At 33.4% G+C, this 14,292-nt stretch overlaps 1 protein-coding gene across 1 annotated transcript in view; it reads right to left on the minus strand.

Annotated features, from left to right (window-relative positions):
• Nucleotides 1–289: 289 nt before the first annotated feature.
• Nucleotides 290–14,292, minus strand: part of LOC128015270 (uncharacterized) — a 31,461-nt gene continuing 17,458 nt past the window's right edge. The window contains exons 12-23 of the mRNA XM_052598974.1: nt 13,013–13,135; nt 12,604–12,798; nt 10,246–11,267; nt 8,955–9,204; nt 7,573–7,662; nt 6,264–6,494; nt 4,413–4,583; nt 4,158–4,335; nt 1,691–1,807; nt 1,390–1,599; nt 782–963; nt 290–632 (exon numbers count right to left, since the gene is read on the minus strand). Of these exons, the coding sequence (XP_052454934.1) occupies nt 591–632; nt 782–963; nt 1,390–1,599; nt 1,691–1,807; nt 4,158–4,335; nt 4,413–4,583; nt 6,264–6,494; nt 7,573–7,662; nt 8,955–9,204; nt 10,246–11,267; nt 12,604–12,798; nt 13,013–13,135 (2,811 nt within the window). The 3' untranslated portion in view covers nt 290–590. The remainder of the gene's footprint in view (nt 633–781; nt 964–1,389; nt 1,600–1,690; nt 1,808–4,157; nt 4,336–4,412; nt 4,584–6,263; nt 6,495–7,572; nt 7,663–8,954; nt 9,205–10,245; nt 11,268–12,603; nt 12,799–13,012; nt 13,136–14,292) is intronic.

Raw genomic sequence — 14,292 nt, forward strand, 5'->3', positions numbered from 1 at the left:
TTTGTTTATTTATATTTGATTTTATTCAAATAAAAATAAATGTAATGTAAGAGTACAGCCTTTGTCCTTCAATTTATGAGTATGGTGTTCGATGCATGATTTTATGATGCCACCCTTGAATTAATCAGTGCTCCACTAAGGCCACCCCTATTAAAAAAGTCTAGAATCGCCACTGTAAACAACTTCTCTTACATTCAAAGTTGACAGAATAAGTTCACTTCTTTTTTAAAAGCATTTCATTTTGAATCATTGCACTGAAAATTAAATTATTTTATGGACAATTCTTCAGTTGTTTATTTTATCAAATCAGTTTTATTAAAAGATTACACATCGGTTTGTGTTTTATGACCTGTGCAAAAAGGCTAATTATTACAGAAATACAAGCAAAAAACAACAACAACAACAAAGAAACAAAAGAGTCTGCAGGTTTGAGATTTAAAAGTTAGTTCCATGAACTAATGTTACACACACACACTGAAATAAATAAATAAAATAAACTTTATTTTAGAGTTTCAAAGGACTGATAATGTCCCATAGGTATGATAACATAAGAAGCATGACGTTATTACTGTATAAATACAAATGATGTGCTATACTTCAGTTGACTTTCCCACGATGCTTGTCCCTTGAACCTGTAAAGAACAAAGAGTGAATGAAAATATAAATATGCAGAATATTCCAAATCTCAACCAAGCTGCAAAACAGCAAATAGCTTAAATGGTAATGTACAATGTTGAATTTTTATAGATATTAACAAAACAGATGAATTTGTAGGCCGTACTTTACAACATGGCTGGTCCCCGGGTAGGTTAGTGGGTTTAACGTTGCTTTCGGTTTTTGGGGCAAATGGCTTTGTCACCTCAGATGGGGCGTGGTCACAGTCTCCACCAATCACAGACGAGCAGCTGTGTCCAGAACTGCTGAAGCAACTAACACTTTCTCCTGAGGACACCGAACTCTCCACTGAAACACAAGTATGTAAATAAACCCACTGGCAGATGTTTATTAAATAACTTTACTTATATATGTTTTTTAATAAAACAAGACTTTCATTTTGCTTCTGTATCTGATTCAAGAATGTTTCGATATTTATGCTGGAAGACAAAAATACTGAGTAAGAAAGAGATTTTAAAATAAAGGCTATTTATTTATTGCAGTGCATTTGGAGAGGATGTATAATAAGATGGTTCAGTGATGTCAAAAGCAAGTGATCAGATCGATTTGAATGATTACATTTTGTATTTTTTTTAATAACATGTTCTGATTAAACATTCAAAATAAGAATAAGAATGTGTTTTTGGATATAATGTACATTTTAAAATGCATTTCTATTGACCACAACTTTCAAATCAGACATTGTCAAAATAGTCAATGTCAAGAAGGACATACCCAGTGCACTCTGGTTTACAGTCTCCTGGACTAAATCATCTTCCTCCAGGATCCCGTGGACGTACCGGACAACATCTCCTCCTCTAGGAGCGATCAGATGACCCACAGGAGACGTGGATCCCCAGCCAGAGCAAGAGGACGACTGGCTTCCAGAGGACGATGTACAGCTGGCCGATCCGACAGAATTCAACCGGAGGACAGGAATCCCACCTACAGTTTCATACAGAGTTAAATAAGATCGACTTCTCAGGATCCCCAGCGTTTAATCGCTTTTTAATCGCTTTTTAATTTAATGCTTCACCTCGTCCTGTTGGAGCGCAGTTGATGGCTCGGTCGTTGATGGCCATCTCACTGGGCTGAATATCCATGAAGGGTTTATGTCCGATTCCCATGAACACCCTCTCCTGCATACGGATCTCTGTGTGAAGATCAGCAGACACACAATCTGGGGGTTATTACACTGAAAAAGAAAAATCATAAATGCAACACTTTTGTTTTTGCACCCATTTTTCATGAGCTGAACTCAAGGTTTTAAGACATTTTCTATTTACACAAAATAATTAATAATAATAATAATTCATTACATAGTCAGGGGGTATCTCCTCATCCACCCCCAAAAGGCCTATTTCTCTCTAATATTGTTCACAAATCTGTCTAAATCTGTGTTCGTGAGCACTTCTCCTTTGCCAAGTTACTGCACATTTTAGAGTGGCCTTTTATTGTGGCCAGCCTAATGCACATCTGTGCAATAATCATGCTGTTTAATCAGATCTTGATATGCCACACCTGTGAGGTGGATGGATTATCTCAGCAAAGGAGAAGTGCTCACTAACACAGATTTAGACAGATTTGTCAACAATAATTGAGAGAAACAGCCCTTTTGTGTACATTGAAAAAGTCTTACATCTTTTGAGTTCACCTCATGGAAAATGGGGGCAAAAACAAAAGTTTTGCGTTCATAATTTTGTTCAGTGTATATATTCCCATATATGTGTTAATACATTGTTTAAAACGCAAAACTCACAATTTTTAAAGATATATCATGTTAGTTTATCATGATAACAAACTACTGCTTGATGCAATATTTCAAATGAATGCTGTTCTTTTAAAAATCTCTATTCATTAAATAATCTTGAACATATGGCATGTTTCAGCAAATCTGAAGGATCATGTGACACTGAAGACTGGAGGAAGGATGCTGAAAATTCAGCTGCGCATCACAGAAATAAATTACATTTTATTAAACTAATAATATTTTACAATATTTCAAGATTCAAGATTTTATTTGTCATGTTATTGGTATATGACATACAACAAGCAGTGAAATGTAGGTCTGGCATACTCTTTTTAGAAAAAAAAAAAAGAGAAAAAATTTAATAAATTAAAGGTGTTGTATAAAAATATTTGTCTTTTTACTTTAATCAAATGCAGCCTTGGTGAGCAAAAGAGTATTTTTTCAAGAACATAAAAAAACCTCAAAAAGTCACAGCACAAACATCAGGAAGTATTATTGATGGATTTGATGAATTCTGTATGTTTTGTGATTATCTTATGATGATGGCTTCAGCACAGAACAGCACTATTTTATTCATCAACTGGTTAAGATCAATGCACGTGTTTTCCGAATAAAATGTTGGTCTGAATTACAGTGGAACTGCTGAAATGTTAGTTCATAAGGTGTGTAAGCAATCACTCATAGCAAGTTTCTATTGTTCTTGAATACACACATCTACAACAGTGCAACCGATTCTAAAGAAAAGTACAGCTGTTAAACATCCATGGGACACATCAAATGGGAGGACTGTTATCGGGAAATGTGTGCGGAGGCCGTGAGGGGTGGGAGGGATCGAGGAATAAATGCATGCAGCTGTGGACTGGTGAGCTTCGGTCATTCATCATTTCCCCTTTCACTCCTTACCACATTCCTCAACATAAAAGAGCACATTTCAGCAGTTCTGCATAAACTCTTGGACATTCACATTTCTGGCTCTCACTGAGGTTTTATGGTTTTAATTTCACAATCACACATGAGGTAAAAGAACCCAAGATAACGAGTGTGTTGCAGCAATAATTGCATAAAATCAAGGCTTTACAGTAAACCTACAGTAGTTTAACTTCAATCCTTTCTGATGATTTAAATCTCAGTTTGGGATTCGTTTGTTTAACTTGCACTTGAAGAGGATTGATTTGCAAAAATCCAGCAATTTCTTTTTTTTATTTTCAGAGAATAAGAGATCAAATCTAATAACAGGTCAAACTAATTTGTTTTCAAAATGTGTGTTTTCAACATATTTTGAAGAATGTTGGTTTCCAAGCAGGTGTTGGTCCCAATTTGCCCCCATATTACAGGAAAAAATCCTATTGAAGTCAATGGGGACTTCAAAATATCTTCTTCTGTGTTCAACGCTGTAGATTAGGAAACACACGTTCACTATTAAGAGTCTCCCTGCATGCAATAAGCTCATAATTACTGCATATTGATAGCTAGGAAGATCGTTCTTATAGTGGTTATCTTTAGGTATTGGTAGGAATAAGGCATCACGATTACGCTCATGCAAAATAAGGCATTAATATGTGGTTCATAAGTTCTAATAAATAGCCAATTTGCTAGTTATATGCATGCTTATCAGCAACTAGCTGATAGTGAATAGAATTCAAAAGTGTTAGCACTACTTTAGGGAGAGTATATGATGACAGATTCACACCGGTGCAACTCACTATAATCATAATTCATATTAATCAAGACAAAAGCTAATATGATATCACACCTCTGTTGAGGACGGCTTGTTCCCACAGGATCCTCTCCAGGTCTCTGGTCCAGTTCTCCTTCACTTCTCGACTCGGTGCCTGAAGGACGTACGTGTCCTGAGACTTCCTCCTTCGAAACCAGATCTCAAAACACAGCCCGCTGTCACCAGAGTTATGGGTCATACCGATGTCTGACGTCTGCGAGAGCACAGAAAGCTAAAGGGAAAGCCGTCTCTATTTTGAGCTGTCCAGTGATTCGTCATGTCGTGGTTTACCTTGAAGGATTGTTTGTAGATGTACGTGTCATTCCCGACGTCTGTTCTGCGTGTCTTACTGAAGAGTATGAGATCTTGGAAGAGAAAGACGTGACGGTAGCATTTCTTCTTCCTGAAGGTCAACATGAACTCGTCCTGACGGATCAGCTGGCCCTGTTCCTTCAGATTCACCTGCACTCACCCGAACAAAACCACACGTAATCAATCTCACGCAAATGAGGAGTGAGCTGAATTTGACCACCAAATCAGGCCTACATTAATGCATTCGGCAGAAACTTTTATACTAAATGACTACTGTTGCATTCATATTATTTTTATCTTTTAATAACAGTTAAAAGTCTCATCAAGTTTATAGCAAGACACTTGCATTCACCTTCAAAACCTAAGTTTGGCATAATTATGATTGTTTTGGAAGAAGTCTCTTCTGCTCACCAAGGCTGCATTTATTTGATGAGAAATAAAAGCAGTAATATTGCAAAATATTATTACAATTTAAAATAACTGTGTTCCTTGTGAATATATAGTGAAATGTAATTTATTTCTGTGATCAAAGCTGAATTTTCAGCATCATTACCCTAGTCTTCATGATCCTAAGGAAGATTTAAAAAAAAACTTTTATTAATCAAGGATGCAATCAATTGATCAAAATGAAGACATTTATAATGCTTTTTCTTTTTTAAGTAAATGCTGTTCTTTTGAACTTTCTATTCAACGTGTCTAATTTTCACAAAAAATATTCATGCTCATATGACATTTTTAAAATGACTGGATTTGATTTAACTTGATCATAATTTAATAATAATAATAAAAAAGTAAGAAACAGTAAAAAAAAATACTGTTATTTCTGTATTTATTTATTTACTTAATCAAATAAATGCAGCCTTGGAGAGCAGAAGAGACTTCTGTCAAAAAAATAAAAAAATGAACCATTCCAAACTTTTGACTGGTAGAGTATAAAATGATCTTGATATGTATAGTACTTCAATGTATAGTACTATATATATATATATATATATATATATATATTTTTTTTTTATTTTATTTTTTATTTTTTTACAGTGTAGCACTGTTTAATATTGTAAGGAATATGTTTTAAATACATATTTTGATATTTAATTTTATTTAAGTTTTAGTAAGTTATCCTTAATTTAATATATATATATATATATATATATATATATATATATATATATATATATATATATATATATACATATATTTAACTTTATTTTATATTTATAAATTACTTCATTTATATTTTTATATTAGTTTAATATTCTGAAATGAGTAAATTAATTTTAGCACTTTATCTCATATAGTTTCCAAGGCATTATTTAAAATAGTTATTTTCTTAAGTTTAATTTTTTCATCTAATATACATTTTTTACTTTATTTCTGCTTTATTTTAATTACTGAAAATGTTATAGTTTATAGATTATATTACTTGAATTAATAAGCCCATTTTGAGGAAAATAATCAGAAGCATTACACTTAAAAAGCTCTAAACTGATTCTTCAGGTACTGAGTGTAAAGATTAATAAATAATGGTCCAAAGAGACAATTATATGTACCAACTTTATTTTATTATTAATATTATTTTATTTGCACGAGGTACTTAAAAATGTATCAAAATCAATTAATTACTTCAGTAATGTTATAAGTATTTAGTAATTACTAAAATTTACCATATTTTTATATTAGTTTAGTATCTTAAAATTGAAAATTTAGTACTTAAAGCAACATTTCTAATTTTTACAATTTTAGTTTTTATCTAATATTTTATTTGACTTTATTTGAGCGTTACATGACTGACTGAAGATGCTGTGAGTTTTAGTTAAAGACAGCGCTCACGTCACAGTCCTGGATGTCGTCCATGGCGAGCAGGTCGTTTCCGTGTCGCAGCTGGAGCTGGATGATGTTCAGCGCGGTCTGTATCTCCAGCCGCTCGTGTCCTGTGTGTGCGCCGCTCTCACACTCACACAGCATGTCCTGCAGCAGCAGACCGTATTTACTGATGCGCTGCACGGGCTTCAGCAGATACGAGGACAGATCCATCTTATCACCCAGCAGCTGCTGCTTCCGCTGCAATTCACATCAGATCACTACAATTAATAAAGCATCGGAAGTATCACACACTTTAAACTGATTCAGCACATGCTGACTGTAAAAGAGGATATTTTATGTATCATCTTGTTTGCTTTAGGAAATAAAAATATTGTGACTTCTTTTTTTTCTTTTTTGTTTTGCAAAGTCACTGAATATTTGTTATAGGTGTGTCCTGTTTGGAAATGCACCAATGGAAAATATTCTGAAATATGCAAATCATCATGCCACACATTTCAAGCAAAATCAAACTTCTGACCAATGAAAGCTGTATCCTGAGGAGATGGGTTTATTTCCAAGAGAATGACCTCGAAATTTCCCAAAGCAGCCGACGTTCCAGCTCCTGTTTGTTCATTACTTTATTTATGTATTTTTTTTAGATGTGTGACATATGGCATTACCAGATAAACTCTTTCATAATCTTGTTTCCTGATCTTTTCTGGGGGAAATGTTTCCCTATTATTTCACAGGAATGAACAGAAAGGAGCTGGATAGAGATCCTTTAAGTGCATAATACATTAGATGCTTTTGTTAGGGGTCAAAGAATATTGAATTCATTGTATTCGTAATAAATAACATGTTTGGGATTTCATTTCAAAATACATTTGTCGTTAAAAATGCCTTTCTCTGGCAAAGTTTCACCATCATTTATTAATAAATGAGAGTATCGTTATGCCACTGAATTACTAATGTTTTATATGCTTTTGTCCTTTGTATTCCTTTTATTCCTATATTAAAAAATAGATTTCTGTTTGGCTTTAATTTACAAAGCTAAATTAGTTTTAGTAATTGTAGTAATTTAAGACAACATTTAAATTTTTTTATGTTTTTTTAAGTTGATCTAATATTTATTTTTATATACTGTATATATTATTTTCAAATTTAATTATTTTACTAATTGAATTGTTTTATATTTCTAAAGTTGTGCCATGTAAAAAGTATTTATGTGTTATGTTGAAACTGTACATTTGACTAAATATCTGACTAAACATGCATATTTCATCTGAATACTAATGAAATGAGCTTCAAGCATCACATTTCTGGAGGAAGATCTGACCTTGAAGAAGTCTCTCCCGTGATCGATGAGCAGTCTCTCAGAGTGAGGCTTGTTCTTGCTGTATAATGCGTACAGACCAAAGTTTTCTTTCTGAATTTGAGAGATACAGTGTTAGAATCAATGATGCAAACAAGGGCTTTTTGTCTCTTTCTATAAATATATAACATTTTGATAACAAACACATTCTCCCTTAAATTCTGTAATGCATCCAATTTCATTTCAGATATATACAGAATATATATTCATTGTAATATTCATGCATTGAAATAATGTCAGTTTTGATCACAGTAATGAAAATGTACATTAAAGTAATATATATTTAATTATTTTAAGTATATTTTACATTCTCTATAACATCCAAACATTTTCAAGCATGTTCTTTAAGATTTTGTTATTTATTTGTGTAACATCCATTGTAATATTCATGCAATTTGAATAATATACACATTTTTTTTTTGCTTTACAGTTTTTTTTAAATGTGCATTGAAAATGTGCATTAAAGTAATATATATTTAATATTTTTAAGACATTGTGCCTCAAATTCTCTAAAGCATCCAGGTATTTTACTTCTTTAAATATATATATTTATTTTAATATTCATTGTTCAATTTAAATAATATATCCGTTTTTTTTTTTTGCCAAACATTTTCAAGCATGTTTCTTAAGTATTGTTTTTAAAAAAAAAAAAAAAAAAAATATATATATATATATATATATATATATATATATATATATATATATATATATATATATATATATATATATATATTTTTTTTTTTTTTTTTTTTTTTTTTTTTGTGTGTAACATCTATCGTAATATTCATGCAATTTGACGTTAATGTATCAGTTTTGTTTTTTGTTTTGTTTAGTTTTTTCATTAAAGTACTCTTTGTTAAAATTATAAGAAAATAGAGCAGGAATTTGACAACACATTTTCCCCTCAAATTCTAATAATTTTACTTTTTTGTTTGTTTGTTTACGCATTACAAATAAAACAGACTTTACAGTAAGTACCTTGCAATGTATTTTTTCTTTTTCTTTTTTGCTCAGCTATAAAAATAAGTTTTTTTATATATATATATAAATATATAATTTAGCAAAAAAATTGAAATTGTCTTTCAAATAATGAAAAACAAATATTATTGTTTCTAAATTTATGATGCCCAAAAAAAATGACAGATATCTAGGCTTAATTTACTATACAAAATATAAACGGTGTCTTATCATTTTGGTATTGTTTTTGAGTTTTATTAAAATGTATTAGTTTCTGGGTTTGTTAAAGCTGCATTAATGGGTTTCTATCAAATAAAAAGTTCTGTGTGGAGCTTTGAAACTGTGAAACTCTGTGCAGTTTTAACTTGTGTCCTGCTCGGAGCGCTCACATGTTTCAGGAAGCAGCGTCCGACACAGAAGGGCTCCTTCAGACACAGCTCCAGCTCCTGAAGGAAGTGATGCTGGTGAAAGTCCCGCAGCTTCTCCAGGTTCCCAAAGATGCTTCCTCTCTGTCCGCGCAGGTCCTGAGGCACGTCGGGACGCTCCAGCTCCGGCATGTAGTTCTCCACCACGTACCCCAGCGCTCTCACATACTCTCTCTCCGTCTGGAGCAGCTCCTTCATGATGCGCTGGAGCTTACTGTCCCAACAAAAACATAACGCATCTCTCACTGCTGCTTTCTGACATGGTCCCTGTTCTCTTCCACAATAATGACATCATTTACAATTTCAAATACATAGCAGACAAACAGATAAATGGACGGAAAATATTTAAAAATCTGACAACATTATAGTGCCTGGACACATTTGTGCAATTCAGTTTAAGACGTGTCAGAATGCTGTACAGTAGAAAAACAGATCTAATGTCAAACTCAATGCATGTACATGTTTTTATGCAATAAACGAGGTGGACAAGTATAATATATGAGCTGAGTATATCTTGCATTACAGTAATGGAATAAATCACATATATCTAGTTATTTGTGATAGAAATAATATTATGTAATATTGAAACTTTTATTTTAATAATATTCAAAAAATATATCATAATAATTATTGTATTTAGAATTTATAATAAGATCTCTATTTTTTGGGATAATATCATATAAAAATATGTAATTAAATATTGTTTAATTATAATGTTAAAACGATTTTATTTTATTAATATAAGAAATATACTAAATAATCACTTGGTAATGATTGTTTAATTTGGAATGAAAACTATATTTTTTGGATATTATCATATTTAATGTTTAATTGAATGCTGTTTTGTCATAGTATTAAAATATTTAATTTTTTAATAATATCAAAAATTAGATTATTTTTATTTTGCAACTTAATTAATTTAAACTTTTTTATGAAATAATGTTTGGTTTTATTTTAATGATATTAATATATTACATTTTGAATTTGTTATGTAAACTACATTTTAGGTTAAAATTAAAGGTTCTAATTAAAGTTGATAATTTTCTTTGAATTTGGAACTTGATGGATACAAATAATGATACGTTCCGTCACATCCTGACTGCTCTTGTCTGTCTCATTTCTCCAAAGCATTGTGAGCAGAAGTTGATTATAAAAACTATTAGTGCTAATAGTTGCATGATCTACTTAGGTTTCTTAAGTTAAATGCAACCCATTAAAATAACGTTGCATGGGATATATGTTGTGTTTGACTCACAGTTCAGTGTAGCTGTGGTCCAGCACACAGTCCGGCCTGCAGATGGACTCGTCCTGTGTTCTGACCACAGTATCTGATTGTGTTGCCAGTGAAATCAAGCTCTGGTGGTCAGATCCGGTGTCACTGCTGAACTTCTCATTGACGTCGCCTTGGCTCAGTCCAGACGAGCTGGAACAGAAGCTGTCCTGGTGGCTCTGTCCATCCCATGATGCTCTGCTTGAGTCACTCTCTAGACAGGAAGCTGCACATGTCTGGGCTTTGTGTTTAACTGGAGCATTGGATTTCCACATAGAAACATGATCACTGGTGAATCGCAAACACGAGTCTTCACTGTGTGAGCGGACCAGGGCTTTATAATGTGGACTGTTGAACTCACTGACCCGGCCTGACTTTCTAAGATCACTGTCGCTGTGAGAGTACATCTGATGGCATTTGTGAGATGTGGAGACTTTTCCTTCATCTTTGAGCTTGAATGAGTGTTGAAGACCCTGAACATGCAGTTCTTCAGTCGTTATCGGCTCAGAGTTTGCCGACGGAGATGTTTCTGTCCTCACAGGCTCACAGTGAAGGTCGAAATGCGTCACGGTTTCATTATCACCTTGTCCAGCGGGACTATTTCGAGTCTCGGTATGACCCCCAGCAGGGTTTGTTTGGGGGTCTCCTTTATTTTCTCCAGGGCTAGTTGTAATTACGCTCAGGGTCGGACCTTTAAAGTGGGCCTCATCGGGTTTCGCCGCCACACTGTTCTTTTGTGGCGATCCCAGAGGCTTTTGATTTCTAGAAGAGGCCTGCAGTATCTCTGTGAGCCGCTGTCTGATGTCTCGGCATTGAGCCCAGACCGCTTTCAACATCCAAATCCCATCCAGGTCCCTCTCCAGCAGCGCCGAGCTCTTGTCCTGAAAGTGCTGGGGCGAGAAGTCTTTGAAACGCTCCTCGAAAGCTTGCAATGTACTCAAGCAGACACACATGGGAGGCTTCGTGTGTTCTAGATACTCCATACACTCTTTGACAAGAGACGAGGCCTGGAAAACAAAAGATGAAAGTCATTTCAGGCTATTAGATAGTAATGGAAGAGGCTGGCAGTTTGGTGTTATGATTTTGTATTGATTTTGAAAGAAGTCTCTTCTGCTCACAGAGGCTGCATTTATTAGATTAAAAATACAGTAAATCAGAAATATTATTGCAGTTTAAAATAATTTTTTTTTTTTTTTAAATCTATTATAAATTGTAATTTATTTCTGAGATCAAAACTGAATTTTCAGTAGCCATCTATTCCACTTTGCATCACGGGAATAAATTACATTTTAAAATATTAATAATAATAAGAGTTATTTTAGACACGCCCTCTTTCTCATGAACTTCACTTTCTGTCTAACAACTGTTCTATCAAAATAAAGGCTAAAAATAAATGTAATTCGCAGCATCATAGTGTAGATAAATTTATTTGTTTTGGAATGTAATTTATTTAGACTATATTATGTAATCATGTGGTAATGACTAATTAATTTAATCTTAAATATATAATAAATATTACATTTTTGGATATTCCAGTTAATTAAATACTTTACAAATAAGAGGCACTTAATTTGATTATTTTCTGTTTCTTTAAAATGTAATGGACGCAGAACCAAAGATTAGATTACTCATAACTAATTAATGAGCTGTTATTCTTCTCGACTGGTTTGAGCCACGTCACACTTTCTATCTTATGATTATGATTTTGTCATTCACAATTTTAAGAAAGTTGCCCTTTAAGTCTATTGAATACAAACTCTTAACTGTTTTTTTGGGTTTTTTTTTTACGATTGGTTAAATTGTTATTTTCACTCTGTAAAGTCAACATGAAATTAAAACTTTCTATACACACTTCTTCTTTTATTTGGTCCCAGGGTTCCCACAATTGTTGATTAATAATTTGCAATGACCTTTCCCATTAGTTTTCGTGTTGTTTGTGATAACTGCACAAGAATTTAAATAAAATTATATCTCATTCAGACTGATTAATTTACAAATCATTCATGAATCCTGATTCACTGAAAATAATTAATGCACAAATAACTCACAAGGGTTTGCGAGCAAGTTTTATTTTCCACAAGAGCAATATCTTATGAATTAAATATGTTACTGCTCTGCACAATTAGAAATGTGTTTATTAACTACAAATGAATTAGTTTTAAGACTTCTCCTATTATTTAAGGCCTGGAGAACACAGTTTAAAACTCTCTGATATTGCCAGGTTTTCAGGACTGTGGGAACCCTTGCTAATTACTCCGTCTTTCAGTAATTCCCTCGTTTCACAAATAAATGCACCACACTGCAGAAGTAAAATGTGTTAAATGTCCATGTTTGTCGACGCACCTCTTCACAGAAACGACAGAGATCGACAGACATCTCCAGCTCGGATTTACGCTCCTCAGCTTTCAAGAGAAACCCGGTCATGTTGGTTTTGAAAGTGATGGTTTTACAACGAAAAGCCTCAGTTTCAGGATAGTGCGTTCCTTTGCTTTTCCTCTCCACTTCCTTTATCAACGACATCCCTTTTTCTTTTTTCTCCTAGAAAAAAAAGAAATTGCACACATTACTCAATGTCCGAAAGATGTCTGAAAACCTTCACCTCATTATTATTATTATTATTTAAGAAAGCATTTTCCTGTACCATACTCCAACCTCTTCAACTCTGGAATTTCTCAGCAGTTCACAGAAATCTTCAGGGACTCATATCACATCTAGTCTTTATATTTGTGTAAATGTCTCTAGGATTCGTTACCTTTGCACGTATAAGAACAGACTGAACGTCTTGTAGTCTCTGCTCAATCTTCAGCAGAGTTTTCTCTGTGTCATCTTTGTCTTTCTGCCATGACTGTTCTTCTGCATCACACCATTTTTGGATCTGTGAACAACATAAGCAACAATTAACTACACACAAGAATCAAAAGAGCTGAACTGATGGTGTTTATGCTCACAGAAGACACTTCAGACCTCTTAGAAGACATCAGTGCTACATCATCACTCAAAACTGTTTTCACTCTTCCCTTAGTTTACATTAAATGACGGTAACACTTTACAGTAAGTTTCCATTTGTTAACATTATGGACAGTTCACAGTTCAATGGCACCTCCTCCAGTGAAAAAGCCCATCCGTCTGTTGTCTGTCACATCAAAATCCACCTACATATTTACTTTGGGCTGTTTTGGCCTGTAGACAGTGCTTGATCTCTGCATATTTCTTTCCTCATTTAGACAAAATTACTTTTTCAATGGAGAAAGTTATGGATAGAGGACTCGCTCCTCCAGATATTAATTGCTGTGGATTATTGTGATGTTTTTATCAGCAGTTTGGACTCTCATTCTGACGGCACCCATTCACTGCATAGCATCCATTGATGAGATACTGATGCAGTGCTACATTTCTCCAAATCTGATGAAGAAACAAACTCATCTACATCTTGGATGGCCTGAAGGTGAGCACATTTTTAGAAATGTTCATTTTTGCATCATCTGTTGCTGTAATGCATGAACTAAAATGAACAAAAGGGACCTTATTAAAAATTATTACCCCCCCCCCCCCAAAAAAAAAATTAAATAAAATAAGGTAACTTACAAATACAAGCAAAGGGGACTATGCATTTTAAGAGTTTTTTTTTATCTAGTTAATACACAGTATCTAGTTAAGCATAACAGATATAATGTCAATGAGTAGATCTTAACATGGTTGGATATAACATAATTTTAAGTCTTACTGATATCTGTTTGAATGGTGCATTTTAACATTAAGTGACTTTCATTATTAGTGCCTTTACACTATGTTTTTTAACTAAGAGCCAAAGTTATTTTCCGTGGTAAATTGGGCCACAAATGCTGTCGCATCTCAACATTTCTTCATAACTTGCTCACAACAGCATGTCTGTCCATCATCTAGACCAGCAAGCCTGAATTTTATGAAACTTCATGTTGGTCATATCCGGTCTTTTCAGTAAAACATTCTCTTACAAGAGCTGAGAAATTTCGATCGCTTTGTTTAGCACGATGATGTTATGTGAGACTGTCT

This window comes from Carassius gibelio, chromosome A6 (assembly GCF_023724105.1).
Source record: "Carassius gibelio isolate Cgi1373 ecotype wild population from Czech Republic chromosome A6, carGib1.2-hapl.c, whole genome shotgun sequence".
Taxonomy (NCBI): domain Eukaryota; kingdom Metazoa; phylum Chordata; class Actinopteri; order Cypriniformes; family Cyprinidae; genus Carassius; species Carassius gibelio.